Raw genomic sequence first — 15,695 nt, forward strand, 5'->3', positions numbered from 1 at the left:
AGGCACCCGTCCTGCAGAAAACATACAGCATCCGTGGAAACAACAATCCAGAGCAAAACGTTTCTCTTCTCCTTTGTTCTAGCACCCAGTCAGTTGATCCTGGAACCTGAATGAGAATTAGAGCCAAGCTACAAGTGACGCCTTACACAGGTTGGACACTTGTCAGCTTCCCTCAAGTTTTGATGGGAAATGTAGGCATCCTGGTCTTGCAGCTATAATGGAGAGCCAAGCTGTAAAACCAGGACGCCTACATTTCCCATCAAAACTTGAGGGAAGCTGACAAGCATCCAACCTGTGTAAGGCGTCACTTGTAGCTTGGCTCTCAGAAGCAGGTGAAAAGACTACCTCCACATCTCAGCATGTGTGTTTTTCCTCCTTCTAGAGAAAAGAGTATTGCCTTCAAAATCGGTTAGGAATTCGGTCAGCAAGAAAATATCTTTAGCCCTGCTGGCGGCCACCATTTATATCTGTCTAACGCCTGCAAAATAGCCATTTAACAGGCACAGGAGAGCTAGACTTGGAGCCAAGCTACAAGTGACGCCTGACACAGGTTGGACACTTGTCAGCTTCCCTCAAGTTTTGATGGGAAATGTAGGCATCCTGGTCTTGCAGCTGTAATGGAGAGCCATGCTGTAAAACCAGGACGCCTACATTTCCCATCAAAACTTGAGGTAAACTGACAAGTGTCCAACCTGTGTCAGGCGTCACTTGTAGCTTGGCTCTTGGGCAACGTCCTCTGGAAAGATGCCCGAAGACTGCATGGAAGAAAGATGAGACTCTGGAAAGACCTTTAGAAGCGAGCGCTCTCTGGTGGTAGCCATATGTTAGACTCCTCTCCAAACCATCCACCCACCCCTTGGGTGAACCTAATTGCCTTCCATGGGCTCTGCTTAGCATCTCAGTAATGGTGTGTGTGTGTGTGTGGGGGAAATTAAAGGAAAAGAGGCCATCGCTCTTCCAAGGGCTAGTTTTAGAAGCTTGCTGGCCTCTAGTATCACCAGTTAGCATCTTCCATTCGCTCTCTAGGAGAAAACAAAAAAGGGCCGGTGGGGAAGGACATGCATGCAGGCAAGCAAGCGTTGCATCAGAATATATCAGCTGAGCAGGGCACAGCAAACCAAAGAACTGGGTGCTGGTAGGAATGGGACCTGGAGCAAGGCTGGCATCAGCACGTGGCAAGGCGGGGCAGCTGCCTGGGCTCGTGGCTTCTGGTGGGGCCCACTTCTCCGACTCCCAACTTACAAATCCCCTCTGATGCCTGCCCTCGCACCCTTCCACTCCCTGCCTGAACGTTCTGTATCACCTCTGCTCCCAGCTGCATATGCTGCCTAGCACTGCTGGATAAGGGAATGTGGGTGGTGCCCAAAGCATCTGCATTCCTATTGGCCATGGCATGGCACTCCTAGCTGCACCCACCCATAGGGGTGCCTATGTCTATCTGGCTATGTTTTGGAAATCTGACTTGGTTTACTAAGATCAGGGAATAGCCTGTTTCTCACAAGCTGCGGGGTAAACGATTCGGCTCAGGAGATGACTTCTGTTAAGGATTGTGGAGAAACGCCATTCCGTTTGTGGAGTTAACTTGCTATGGGCTGCAGAGGGGAGGGGCGAATTCTGGAGTGGAACGTGACTGGAGGGAGAGCGAGTCAGTTGGTGGAGGGGAGTTGGAAGTGGACAGTTGGTGGCTGAAGAGAGGAGGGAGAGATGGCTCTGAGGGGAGAGGTAGATCTAGTGTAACCCCAGGTACCAAAGGACCGGGCCTGCCCTACACCACATCTAATTAGGGCATGAGGGAGGGGTTTCTGTTTTATTATTCCTTCCATTCACTGTATATTTGCCTGTGTATAGTTAGAAGTTAAATGTTTTTTGGAATTTATGAAGGAAGAAAGATCTTCTGTTCCACATAGTCCCCCAACCGCTTGGGCCCACTAGCAGAGGAGGGAGGTTAGGAGGCTGTCCCGCCTAACCAGGACCCCATACAGGGACGGTGGTGGCAGCAACTACCCGGAGACAGGGAAGGGAGACAGCCCCTTCAGGTGCCTGGCCAGAGGTGAACAGGGAGGGGTAGGAAGAGCGGGGTCTACCAGTGGGAGGAAAGGCCCCGTTTTGCCACAAGGATAAACTCTTTTCTACGTTGATTGTCATTATTTTCTCTTTTCAGTAATCTTTGCTGTTAGATTTAAATGTGATAATATCTTGTAATCCGTTTAAATGATATGAAAAGTTGTTCAAGTATTTTTTTTAATCAAACTTACAATCTGCTTGGGATTCCAGTGAGAAAGATGGACTATCGATGAAAATAATAATTATAATTATAATGCTAGGCTTTAAAAAGGAATCAAACAACTTCAAGGAGGGACAGATCCATGAACGGCTACTAGACCTGACTAAATGAAACCTCCATGTTCAGAAGCAGAAATTGATGATGATGATGATGACGACGACAACAACAACATTTGATTTATATACCATCCTTCAGGACAACTTAACACCCACTCAGCGCGGTTTACAAAGTGTGTTATTATTATCCTCACAACAATCACCCTATGAGGTGGGTGGGGCTGAGAGAGCTCTGAGAGAGCTGTGACTGACCCAAGGTCACCCAGCTGGCTTCAAGTGGAGGAATGGGAAATTAAACCTGGCTCTCCAGATTAGAGTCCTGCTGCTCTTAACCATTACACCAACTGGCTCTCAGTTCTTTGACTTCTAAATAAATCTTCTATTTATATATGTAGATATTGAAACGCTACTTTTCTCCCCAGTGGTGACACAAAGGGGCTTAGATCACTCCTCTGTCCTCCATTTTACCCTCATAACAACCCTGGGTGGTAGGCTCAGTATGTGCAACTGGCCCGAAGTTGCCCAGCAAATTTCCATGGCAGAATGGGGATTCAAACCTGGGTCTCCCAGATCCTTATTCAACTGTTTCTGATGAGGCAGCACCCAGATCAGTGTGAAATAAAATCTAAGCCCAGAATCTTCAGTAAAAAATTCATAATGACCAAGTAAATAGAGTAGCTGTTAAAATATTCATTTACTCAGCAAGGAAATTAACAGACTGCGTCTGTTCACATGGGCAAGCTGTGAATTGCACTGACAATAGCTCATATCATTCATATGTTATATAAAATGTGAGCAAGAAATGGAACCCACTTTGCTGATTAAAGGCTAGGGTTAGGTGTCTCCTGCGCCCACAGGAGAAGTCTGAATTTTTGGTGGCCCCCACTAAATTCTGTGGAAGTGGAGCAAAAATTGCCCATCCGCCTCCCCTCAGACTTAGACCTCAGTCAAATCTAGTTACAAAGACCCATGCCTTAGTTACATATTGACCGGACTGCTACAATGCACTATACTTGCAGATGAAACCCAGTTGTTTTTACTGCTGGACGGCCGGCCTGACTTGGCCCTAGATGCCCTGGAGCATGCTTTTGAGGCCGTAACTGGTTGGTTGAAACAGAGTAGACTGAGGCTAAATCCCACAAAGACAGAGGTCCTGTACTTGAGCTGTGGGCGATTGGATTCGGGACTCCAGCTCCTGACCCTCAATGGGGTGCCAATAGCGCCCGTCCTGAGGGTCTGGGGGTGATCCTGGATGCCTCCCTGACAATGGAGGCCCAGGTCATAGAGGTCGTCAGATCTTCTTTTTTCCACCTTCGACAGACCACGCAGCTTGTCCCTTATCTTTCGACCCACGACCTAACTACAGTGATCCAAGCAACGGTCACCTCTAGATTAGACTACTGTAACTCGCTCTACGCAGGACTTCCCTTGAGTCTGATCTGGAGGTTACAGCTGGTTCAGAATGCAGCTGCATGTGTTAGTACTGGGGTGCCAATTGGAACGCACATAACACCTATACTGCGTCAGCTGCATTGGCTACCAGTGGAGTACTGGATCAGATTTGAGGTTTCGGTACTAACCTATAAAGCTCTAAGCGGACTGGGTCCTGCATATCTACGGGACCGCCTCTCCTTACATATGCCCCAGAGACAACAACTATTGGTGGTCCCTGGCCCCAGGGAGGCCCGCCTGGCCTCAACCAGAGCCAGGGCCTTTTTGGTCCTGGCCCCAGCCTGGTGGAACTCTCTGTCTCTCAAACCCAGGGCCTGGCAGGATTTGTTTTCTTTCCGTTGGGCCTGTAAGACAGAGATGTTCTGCCAGGTTTACGGTTGAGGCCGGCCATGCAGGCGGGAGGAAGTCAATAAAAAATTAGTTCTTAACTCCCCCCGCCCCCAGCATCAGATGTCACCACCATTTCTTTCTTTAGAAATGTGCTGTATGGAGTGAAGATAAGTCAAGTTATATTGTGGCTACCGCCCTCCTGATATCTTTTTTAACGATCGATATGTGAATTGTAATTTTAACGCTTTTATGAGTTTGTGAATTCTTGTTTAATGTATTGTCGGAGGCTTTCACGGCCGGAGAACGATGGTTGTTGTGGGTTTTCCGGGCTGTATTGCCGTGGTCTTGGCATTGTAGTTCCTGACGTTTCGCCAGCAGCTGTGGCTGGCATCTTCAGAGCTGTAGCACCAAAAGACAGAGATCTGTGGCACTGAGAGATCTCTGTCTTTTGGTGCTACACCTCTGAAGATGCCAGCCACAGCTGCTGGCGAAACGTCAGGAACTACAATGCCAAGACCACGGCAATACAGCCCGGAAAATCCACAACAACCATAATTCTTGTTTACATTGCTGATTATGTGTTTTAATTCATGTAATCTGCCCTGAGCCCATATGGGGAGGGAGGAATAGAAATATAATGGAATAAATAAAATAATAAATTGGGGCTACCCTTGAAGACGGCTCAGAAGTGCACTGAAAGGGCCTGTTTGGGAGTGAACAGCCTGGATTCAGCTGAAAGCATGATCAAGAAGCAGCCTGTTGGTAGAGGGATTTATATTCCTTTAAGAATGTTCTGCACTCTGCCTGTAAGGTTTCCAACACCAGGGCTGCATTGGAGGGGGGCGGGGGTAGTCTGCCCCCAGCACTGCCAAAGAGAGGGCGCTGGGCGCAGCTGCCAGCCACCAGGTGTGTGCCGGCAGCAGCGCAGGCAGCTGAGCGGAGGGCTGGGAAGCCACCCGCATCATTCGCCTGCCCCGCAGGACAGGGAGCATGCGGCAAGCAAGCTGTCCCCTCAGCAGGGCAAGCGAATGGCACGGGCGGCCTCCCAGCCACCTGTGCTGCCACTGCCAGCTCCGTGGCACACCGTGCGCCAGGGCAGCTGGCTTGCCGCACTGGCGGCACACTCTGCCCCTGTGTGATGATGTCACGGAAGTCAGACTTGGGTTGCCATGGGCGCTGGCAACCCTAGATCCGGCCCTGCCCAACACTGCCTTGGCAAATGCTCGGAGATTTGGTGCGCGGTGCCTGGGGAAAGCAAAGTTTGGGAAGATGACGCTCTAGACTCTTGCCCCTAGTCTCTATGGAATTTAACACAGAGAATAGGGGAATTTCCTAGAGCATCATTGCGATTTTTTTTTCTCCTGCTCCTCAGTTCCTTACGGGTGAGAAATGGGGGCTGAGGGCTGGTAATACCTTGATTTGAGGAGGTAAGTGGGAAACCTGTTGATTGGGTATGTAGGCAAGGTAGGTTTACACCTCCCCACACACACACCAGCATCACTGTGGTTGCCCAAACATGGCCTCATTAACCCACCAGTACCTCTTACCTGTCAATTGCCATCAGCATCTGAACATCTGATATGCTATCATCGTTGGTGAGGTTTCTTAAGATACCGTCCATAAGTTCTAGTGGAACATATTGGACCACGCTGGCTAAAGCAATCGAGGGTGGCTCCTGCTCTTCTGCAATACAATGAATACAGAGGCAGAACAAATAAAAAATTCTGTATTTTGTTGCTATACCTAGGGTGTGATGACATCACTTCCACTGTCACGTCCTGGTTTGCCCCGGAAGTGATGTCATTGTGGCTACGACACTTCCATTTTTTAAAATTTCCCCCCTACCCAGAGGCAGGCAACAGAGCTCAGGGCAGGAATTCCCCACCCCGAACAGGAAAATGGTACGCCTAGCTTGATAACATCCCTTGATAATATCCCTTCAAATGCCCCCAAAGCAGGAAATTCAAAGGTCAGTTAAAAATCACAGAACATCACAAAACACTTTCCCCTTCGGTATGCAGTAATTTGTGCCTGCATGCACAGTTGCTTAACGATTTCATTGTGGAGATGTGACTGGATGTGCCATTGCCAGTTTTGTGACCAAAATGTTCAACAGGTTAACATAATTTTCAACAGCCATGACCACTCATGGGCCTTGGATCTCCTCACCTTGCAGCTGTCTGATTCAAGCTGCCGCCCAACAGCTTTGCGGCTGTGCAGTTAACTGAGGTGGTAGAGTTTCATTTCCTTTGGTTTTCTGGCTGTTTTTGCCCTTGCTCAGTGGGTGAAATAGATTCTCCCCCCGCATTGAAGATAGTTTGGTTAGTTAAGTAAATGACTAGGGGGAGGGAAACAACAACACCCACAAGGCTGTGCAAAAATACACATGCGTGAAATACCTTTGACAATAACAGCTTAAAATAGGAGTCCCCATCGTGGCACCAGCGGGCATCATTTGCTAATCCCACAATGGCAACACCTTTCTTGGCATCCTCCAAGTGTTTTTAGAAAGTGGGTAGGACCAGGTGAGGCTTTTGTCCAGCAAAGCTTCTGATTGACAATGTTTTTTTAATGGTGGCACTGGAAATAGCTGCCACCATAGCACAAGTATCTTTGTTGTATGACTGAAGGCATGTAAAGTGCTGTCAAGTCACAACTGACTTATGGCGACCCCTGCTGGGGCTTTCAAAGCAAGCGAGAAGCAGGGTCTTCCTTGGTGGTCTCCCATCTAAGTTCTGACCCTGCTTAGTTTCCGAGAACTGACGAGATCGGGCTATACCATGCTGCTTCCCTCCATGACTGAAGGTAAGTTGTGTTTACGCAAGACGATATTTTAAAATAATAGTATGTTCATGTTAAAAAGCATTCTGTTAAACAGAGTGTCTGTCTGACATGTTAGAGTGACTATTAGAGTAACGCATAACCTCACTTCCTGGCATTTTGCCATTGGCTCCACCGGCTGCAGCAGCCATTTTGCCATTGGCTCCACTGACTGCAGCAGCCATTTTGTGGTTGCCTCCATCTCTTACAATAGCCATTTTGTGGTTGTGCCCACCACCTTGTGTCATAATTCCAAAGGTGCCACCGAGCTCTAAAAGATAGAGGACCCTGGCTCTGCACCAAACAGTAGCCAAGCACAAGAGAATATCAATATCTGAAGAAGCTTAAATCCACTAACCATAATTTAGAGACAGTCTTGCCTCACAGTTTATTTGGCCATCGATTGCCATGTTATCTCACAATTGTAGCTGGGGAACAAAGCAACTTGAGAGGTGCTATAAGTAGTTTTTGTCCGGGGTCTGAGCCACAGCCCCCAGACTTGACAAGAGGGAATAGCAGGTCAGCCGGGCCGACGGGCAAACAGAGGGGGCAGCCAGCAGCCAGCAGGTCAACTGGTCAGCCAGCAGACAGTAGGTCAACCGGTCTGACTGGCAAGCAGAGGGGGCAGCCGGGGGACAGCAGGTCAACCCCTCCCATGGGCAAATGGAGCCAGAACCTGCCTGTGCCAGGGGCAAGGGGCAAAGGCCCAGGGCCTCAGGAGGCAGGGGGAGACAGAAGGAGGCCAGCGAGTCCCACTCCCCTGGGGAAGGAAAGGGGATTAAGCAAGGCAGAAGGGGGCAAGGGCAGAGGGATTGGGGGCCCAGCAGTCACCCACCCAAAAACCTTACCTGAGGAGGAGAAGCAGCAGCAGCCCCAACAACCCAAAGCCACGCCCCAGCTAGAAAATAGTAGCCTGGCCCAGGAGTTGCCAAAAGCCAAGCCACTCCAGGTGGGGCTATTGGAGGCACTCTGCAGGAAGCCCTGGGCAACCAGCCAAGGAGCCACAGCTGGACCCACCTTCAGCCATCAGCTCAGCCAGGCAGGCCGGGCTGCTAGCCAGGGGACTGCAGCTGGACAGGCCTGCAGCAATCAGCCAAGGCAGGGAGGCTGGGCAGCCAGGGAACAAGGCACAGCTGGTGCTGGTCAGTGGGGCCAGATCAGCTACCCCAGCTGCAACTGCTTGGTGCAGCCCAAGACCAGGCTGGAAGAGGGGTGGGACAGTAGAAGGAAGCCCTATAAAAGCTGGCTGGGAAGAGCCCTGTGGTGGTGGGTGTGAGTAGGGAGTGATGATGTGGAGCAAGAGCGGTGCGATGCAAGCGTGGAGGTTTGGAGGAGAGCTCTGGGAGGAGGAGGTGAAAGAGGACGCAGAGGGTAAGCAGGCCAGGTTGAGCAGGCCAGCGAGTGGACTGAGAGGGAGTCTGGGTGAGGTATACCGCCCCTCCTTCCACAGAGCAGGGTCCTGCAGAATCCCTGGCCCCCCTATGACGTCAGGAGCAGACCGCCCAGTGCCACGCCCAGTGGCAGCGGTGGCAAGCCCTGACAAGTTGGTGGCCCGTACGGGGAGAGACGTTCCAACGCAGGCGCCAGTCAAGGGGCGGCCTCCCAAGGCTGCCACCCCAGCGGAGCTTGGACTGTGGCTGGAGGAACGCCAGGATAGGATGTGGGGAAAGCTGGAGGCAGCCTACCCAGCCGCTCCAGTGGAACTAGCACAGACAGCGGAGCTGCGGTTGCAAGCCGACGCGCTCACGGAGGCCTTGCCAAGGGTTTGTGCCCTCGTTTGGGAAAATAACCCACCGCCTGGCAAGCAGGTGCAGAGTCTATGCGCCACCGTGAAGATAGGCCGGCTGATCCTACAAGCCCTGTTAGACACTGGGAGTGCAGTCTCAGCAATTCGGCCCCAGCTCCTCCCAGCTGCTACCCCAGTGCACCGCTGGATCCCGGTGACGGATGTGATGGGCCGCACCCAGCCATACCCTACGGCCCTAATCACGATAGAGTACCTAGGGGTCCGCCACCAAATGGAAGTTGCCCAGTTAGCTCACCTACCCGTGCCAATGCTGCTGGGAAGAGATGCCCCGGGGTTCTTCAGGCTCCTCCAGCAGGCAGCGAAGAAATTGGGAGGAGACACCCCAGGGATAGCCGGGTCTCGGCTGAAGGCAGCAGGGGAATTGACAGACCCCCAAGTTGCCACCGCTCTGCAAGTGGAGGAGGCCGACGACCCGGGAGAGGGTCCCTCTACTAGACCAGGGGCAGAACCACGGACTGGAGACCCAGCTGGGCCCCCGGCCGATCGCCCATTCTGTGACGCCCAAGGGGCAGATGAGTCCTTGCAGCCCTTACGAGAGACGGCAGCTCGTGAGGAGGAGCTAGTGCAGGATGAGCGGAGGTCCCAACGGCTCCCGCGCATCGAGAAGCAAGGAGGGGTTTGGGTTCGCATAGCTCGCGCCCCAAGTGGCCAGGGGGAGGTCCGCCAGCTATTGGTGCCGACTGCCTACCGGGCCGAAGTCCTCCGCACGGCCCATGAGCATGCGTGGGCCGGGCATCTGGGGCACCACAAGACCCTGAAGAAGATCCTTGAGCAGTTCTACTGGCCCTCCGTGAATGCCGACGTGAAGGCCCACTGCCGCTCGTGTCCCACCTGCCAGCGGGTGGCAGCCCGCCGCCCACCGAAGGCCCCCCTCTCCCCACTACCCGTCATGGGGACGCCCTTCCAACGCATCGCGATGGACTTCATCGGACCGCTGCCACGCACACCCCGGGGCCACCGCTTTGCCCTGGTGATTGTGGACTACGCCACACGGTTCCCTGAGGTCATCCCGCTGAGGACCATGCAGACCCCGGGGGTGGTCCGGGCACTGTCCAAGTTCTTCGCGATGGTGGGGCTGCCGGATGAAATCTTGACAGATCGAGGAGGCCCGTTCCGTGCCACCGCCATGCGCCAACTCTGCCAGAGTTTGGGGATCCGGCAGGTGTTCACCTCGGCTTACCACCCTCAGACAGACGGTTTGGCAGAGCGGCTGAACCAGACCATCAAAGAGGCCCTGAAGAAGATGACACGGGAGAAGCCTCATCAGTGGGACCTGTACATCGACCCACTCATGTTTGCCCTCAGGGAGACCCCGCAGGCCTCCACTGGCTTCAGCCCGTCCGAGCTGCTGTATGGGCGCAAGCCAAGAGGGATGCTCTCCCGGCTGACAGAACGCTGGGCGCCCCAGGCCAGCAGCCCTGCGCCCACCGCACGGGAGTACATAAGCCAACTCCGTAACCGGGTGCAACAGTCTCAAGCCGAGGCGAACCGCAGACTGACTCGCACCCAGGCGAAGCAGAAAGCCACCTACGACCGGGGTGCACGGATGAGGGCCTTCCAGGCGGGAGAGAAGGTCCTGGTGCACCACTCGGTATTCCCTAGAGAGGAAGGGGACCCATGGAGGGGCCCCTACCCGATTCGGAGGGTGCTGGGCCCCACTACTTACGAAATCCAGTGTGGGGTTGGCCGGCGTCGGCAAAGGACCCTGCACGTGAATCTCCTGAAGCGGTGGCATGAGCGCCCAGAAGAGGAGTGTGGCGTGGCCGAGGACCCGTTGGAGCTTCCTGACAGTGAGCTGCCATGGACCTCCGAAGCCCCGGAGTTCGAGGAGCCCAAGGTAGACCCCCAGCTCGATCCAGCTCAACGGGCCCAGCTACGAGACCTCTGTGCACGGGTTACCGGGGTCTTCTCCCGCAGGCCGGGCAGCACCAGCCTGATTCAACATGCCATCCCGACCAGCCCGGGGCAGACAGCCCGGGCTACCTGGCGCCCCATCCCCAGGAAGCGGTGGGAGGCAGTGGAGAAGGAGACAAACGAGATGCTCCAGCTGGGTGTAATCGAACCCTCACGAAGTGCCTGGAGGAGCCCGATAGTCCTGGTGCCAGCCAGATGGGACCACCCGGTTTTGCATTGACTATCGTGAACTGAATAAGGTGGCCCAGTTCGACGCCTACCCCATGCCCCGAGCAGACGTGCTGGTGGACCACCTGGGGTCCGCCCGCTACCTGTCGGCCCTGGACTTAACAAAGGGCTACTGGCAGGTGCCCGTACGGCTGGAGGACCGGGAGAAGACGGCCTTTGCCACCCCCCAAGGCCTCTTCCAATTCAAGAAGATGCCGTTTGGCCTGCATGGGGCAGCAGCCACCTTTCAGCGGCTGGTGGACCAGGTGCTGGGAGAGTGCCGGGCGTACGCCATGGCGTACATTGATGATATTATTATCTTCAGCCCCGACTGGCCCACCCACCTCCAACACCTGGAAGCCGTCTTAAGGGCCCTCCAACGAGCTGGACTAAGGGCGAACCCAAAAAAGAGCCACCTGGGGTTCCAGGAACTCCAATACCTGGGCTTTATGGTCGGGGGAGGACGAGTCAGGCCACCACCGGACAAGGTGGCCTCAATAGCCGACGCCCCACAGCCCAAGACCAAGAAGCAGGTTCGGCGATTCCTAGGACTGCTGGGGTATTACGGGCGGTTCATCCCCCACTTTGCCTCCCGAGCGGCGCCCCTGACGGACAGCTTAAGGAAGGGGCTGCCCAACCAAGTCCGGTGGACCCCAGAACTAGAGGCAGCTTTTAAGGACCTGCGGTTAGCCCTCTCCAATGCCACGGCCCTATGGAACCCGGACTTTGACCAGCCCTTCACACTGGCCACAGACGCCTCGGACACCGGCCTTGGGGCTGTGCTGACCCAGGAGCGGGATGGCGTGGATGTCCCAATTCTGTTCCTAAGCCGGAAGCTCCAGCCCGCCGAGAAGCGCTATGCCACGGTGGAGCGGGAGGCCCTAGCGGTCAAGTGGGCGGTGGGGGCCCTACAGTACTACCTGGCCAACAACCCCTTTGTACTGCTGACAGACCATGCACCCCTGCAGTGGCTCCATCGCATGAAGGCGCACAACCCCAGGGTGCTGCGGTGGTACCTCTCCCTCCTACCCTTCCAATTCACCATCAAATACCGCCAGGGGGCACGGCATGTGGACGCGGACTTCATGTCCCGCATGTTCGAGGCTGAACCGGACCCCCACAACTCAAAGCCAAGTGGGGGGGTGTGTCCGGGGTCTGAGCCCCAGCCCCCAGACTTGACAAGAGGGAATAGCAGGTCAGCCGGGCCGACGGGCAAACAGAGGGGGCAGCCAGCAGCCAGCAGGTCAACTGGTCAGCCAGCAGACAGTAGGTCAACCGGTCTGACTGGCAAGCAGAGGGGGCAGCCGGGGGACAGCAGGTCAACCCCTCCCATGGGCAAATGGAGCCAGAACCTGCCTGTGCCAGGGGCAAGGGGCAAAGGCCCAGGGCCTCAGGAGGCAGGGGGAGACAGAAGGAGGCCAGCGAGTCCCACTCCCCTGGGGAAGGAAAGGGGATTAAGCAAGGCAGAAGGGGGCAAGGGCAGAGGGATTGGGGGCCCAGCAGTCACCCACCCAAAAACCTTACCTGAGGAGGAGAAGCAGCAGCAGCCCCAACAACCCAAAGCCACGCCCCAGCTAGAAAATAGTAGCCTGGCCCAGGAGTTGCCAAAAGCCAAGCCACTCCAGGTGGGGCTATTGGAGGCACTCTGCAGGAAGCCCTGGGCAACCAGCCAAGGAGCCACAGCTGGACCCACCTTCAGCCATCAGCTCAGCCAGGCAGGCCGGGCTGCTAGCCAGGGGACTGCAGCTGGACAGGCCTGCAGCAATCAGCCAAGGCAGGGAGGCTGGGCAGCCAGGGAACAAGGCACAGCTGGTGCTGGTCAGTGGGGCCAGATCAGCTACCCCAGCTGCAACTGCTTGGTGCAGCCCAAGACCAGGCTGGAAGAGGGGTGGGACAGTAGAAGGAAGCCCTATAAAAGCTGGCTGGGAAGAGCCCTGTGGTGGTGGGTGTGAGTAGGGAGTGATGATGTGGAGCAAGAGCGGTGCGATGCAAGCGTGGAGGTTTGGAGGAGAGCTCTGGGAGGAGGAGGTGAAAGAGGACGCAGAGGGTAAGCAGGCCAGGTTGAGCAGGCCAGCGAGTGGACTGAGAGGGAGTCTGGGTGAGGTATACCGCCCCTCCTTCCACAGAGCAGGGTCCTGCAGAATCCCTGGCCCCCCTATGACGTCAGGAGCAGACCGCCCAGTGCCACGCCCAGTGGCAGCGGTGGCAAGCCCTGACAGTTTTATGGCTCATTGCCCATTTGTGGCTCTCCATTGAACTACTGGTTTATCCCTCAAGCCCAGCTGCTTCACGATGACTAATATTTAATTCTTGAAAAGAGAACTCAAGATGAGACTATCAACATATAGGACCCAGCTTAATTCATAGTAACTCATGTCAAAGAATGCTCCACCCCCTTGTATTCTGCTTTACTTTCTTCCAACCAAGTGAATAGATGCTCTTTTAGATACAACTGCAAGCAAGGGTCAAACTACTTTTCCAGATACTGGAGACACTGCGGCAAGTGAGGGCAAAGCTTGCTTGACCTACCACAGATAATGGAAACTGAAGCAAATAAAGGTTAAAACTTACTTAGAGACACTGCAGCAAGTGAGGGCAAAGCTTGCTTGACCTACCACAGATAATGGAAACTGAAGCAAATAAAAGTTAAAACTGACCTATGCCGAATCCTGAAGCATCTTGGTAACAAAAGGGAAAACTGGGGATACTGTGGAACTGAGGCTAAAACTTACCCTCCTGACCAAGATACTGATGACACCATGGCAAGCGAGGGTAAAACGAACCCTCCTAATCCCAGATACCAGGGAGACTGTAGGAAGGGAGGTCAAAATTTACTCTCCTATACAAAATCTTAGAATACCATGGCAAGTGAGGGAAAGTATGCCCTCCTAATCCTGGACATCACATGACTCAACCCTCACTGACACGGATGGAGCAGGGAAACACTATATTGCCTTTGTACAGAAAGACCCACTGCACAATAGACCTTCTAAACATATACACACAGCCGATCATAATGATGGTATTTTTCTTGTAATGCAACTAAACCCAGGTTGCAGTTACACACACACACAAAACATCCTTACCCATTGAAGAAATGATAGCGAAGAGTTCTTTCAAGGATGGGAGAACAGAGGACATCTGAGCCTTCCAGATTTTCTGCAGCAGGCTGCTGACTTTGATCACATGGTCTAAAAAGTCCACAATGGCCTCTTCTCTTCCCGAGACAGTGCGGAACTGTCCAATGCACCGGATGAGCTGTTGGCAGAAGAGGGCTTGGCGTTTGCCAGTGGGAATACATTGGGGGTACTGGGTCAAGAGCTTACTGATTTTCACACACTGTTTCAGCCCCGGCCTCTCGCAGACTTTCCGGAGAACCTCGACCCGGAGCAGGCTGAAAACATCATTGGCCGAGGGCCGGTCCAAAATAAACGGCAACCCAAGTTGAATATAGTCCAGTATGTAAAGACTCCTTTTTCCAAGAGATCCGTAACCCTCCTGGAGGAGGCTTAAGAGGAAGTGGACGTTGAAGAATTCCTCAAACGCCTCTTGATGGTAATGGCCACACACTTCGAGGACCTCTTTGCCGACCGACCTCTTGAACTTTGTGTCTCCCACAAGGAAGAGCTTGGTGGACAGCTCAAGCATCGACCAGCACTGCTCGCTGTCCATAGGCTGCTTCGAAGCCTCAATCACCCGCCGCACCAACCCTTGTTTCATGTGGTCAGGGTACGAAGACATCACGATGGCTTCAAGGATTTTATCCATGTTGACTTCCGGATGCTGAAAGCAAAGCAGACAATGGAAAGGTTAGTTCATGAATTACGTCCAAACGTAAATACGGTCGTCATGTTTTAAAGGCGCCAGAGCTGGTTCGGTAGCGCCTCCACTGTTCTGTTTAAAATATATATACATTAAAATACGCCCTGACCTGGTTAGCCCAGGTGAGCCTGATCTCATCGGATCTCAGAAGCTAAGCAGGGTCAACTTTGGTTAGCAATTGGATGGGAGACCTCCAACGAAGACCAGGCTTGCAGAGGCAGGCAATGGCAAACCACCTCTGTTAGTCTCTTGCCAGGAAAACCGCACTAGGGGTTGCCATAAGTTAGCTATGACTTGAGGGCATTCTCGACTACAAGTGATTCCACACACGTTGGATAATGCACTTCCAATCCTCTTTATAAATCATTTGGAACAGATTTTGTTGTGTGCAGAACAAAAAATCCACCTCAAACAATTGATAAAGTGCATTGAAAGTGCATTATCCAACGTGTGTGGAATCAGCCTACATTAAAAAATATACATACATTTGTCTCTCTCAGGACAAATCAGTTCTAAAGACTGGGTGTTTCACTTTGAAAGGGGGAAAGCTGGCTACAAAGACATCCGGTTCAAAGCAGCACTCTGCTACAGAGTTTACTAGGTCGTCTCATGCCCACCATATTCTCTTGGCCTAACCTACCTCACAGTGTTGTTGTAAGGATTAAATGGAGAAGAGGGAGTAACATGTGAGCTGGGGTCCCCAACATGGTGCCCGTGGGTGCCATGGCACCTGCTGATACTTTTCTAGGTGCCCACCAAGGGCTTTTAGAAAACGGGTGGGGTCAGGTGGGTCTTTTGCCCAGCAAGGATTCCAACTGGACATTTGATCGGCTCTGCAGATTTTTAAAAGCGTTGATTTGGCAGAGGCTGCCACCGCAGCTCAATTAACTTCACTGTGTGACTGAAGTTCACAAAAAATATGAGAGAGAAAAAGCTGCTGGAACGAGCAGCATTTCACTCGGAGAGATCAGATTGATGCTTTCACTCAAGAGTATACACACGG

General features: G+C 53.3%; 1 protein-coding gene across 1 annotated transcript in view; it reads right to left on the reverse strand.

The window, feature by feature from the left end:
• USP35 (ubiquitin specific peptidase 35) overlaps positions 1-14,638 on the reverse strand; it is a 35,859-nt gene extending 21,221 nt beyond the window's left edge. Inside the window, exons 1-2 of the mRNA XM_054974487.1 lie at positions 13,957-14,638; positions 5,670-5,802 (exon numbers count right to left, since the gene is read on the reverse strand). Coding sequence (XP_054830462.1) covers positions 5,670-5,802; positions 13,957-14,638 — 815 coding nt within the window. The remainder of the gene's footprint in view (positions 1-5,669; positions 5,803-13,956) is intronic.
• Positions 14,639-15,695: the final 1,057 nt, after the last annotated feature.

The sequence above is a fragment of the Eublepharis macularius genome, chromosome 3, assembly GCF_028583425.1.
Source record: "Eublepharis macularius isolate TG4126 chromosome 3, MPM_Emac_v1.0, whole genome shotgun sequence".
NCBI lineage: Eukaryota > Metazoa > Chordata > Lepidosauria > Squamata > Eublepharidae > Eublepharis > Eublepharis macularius.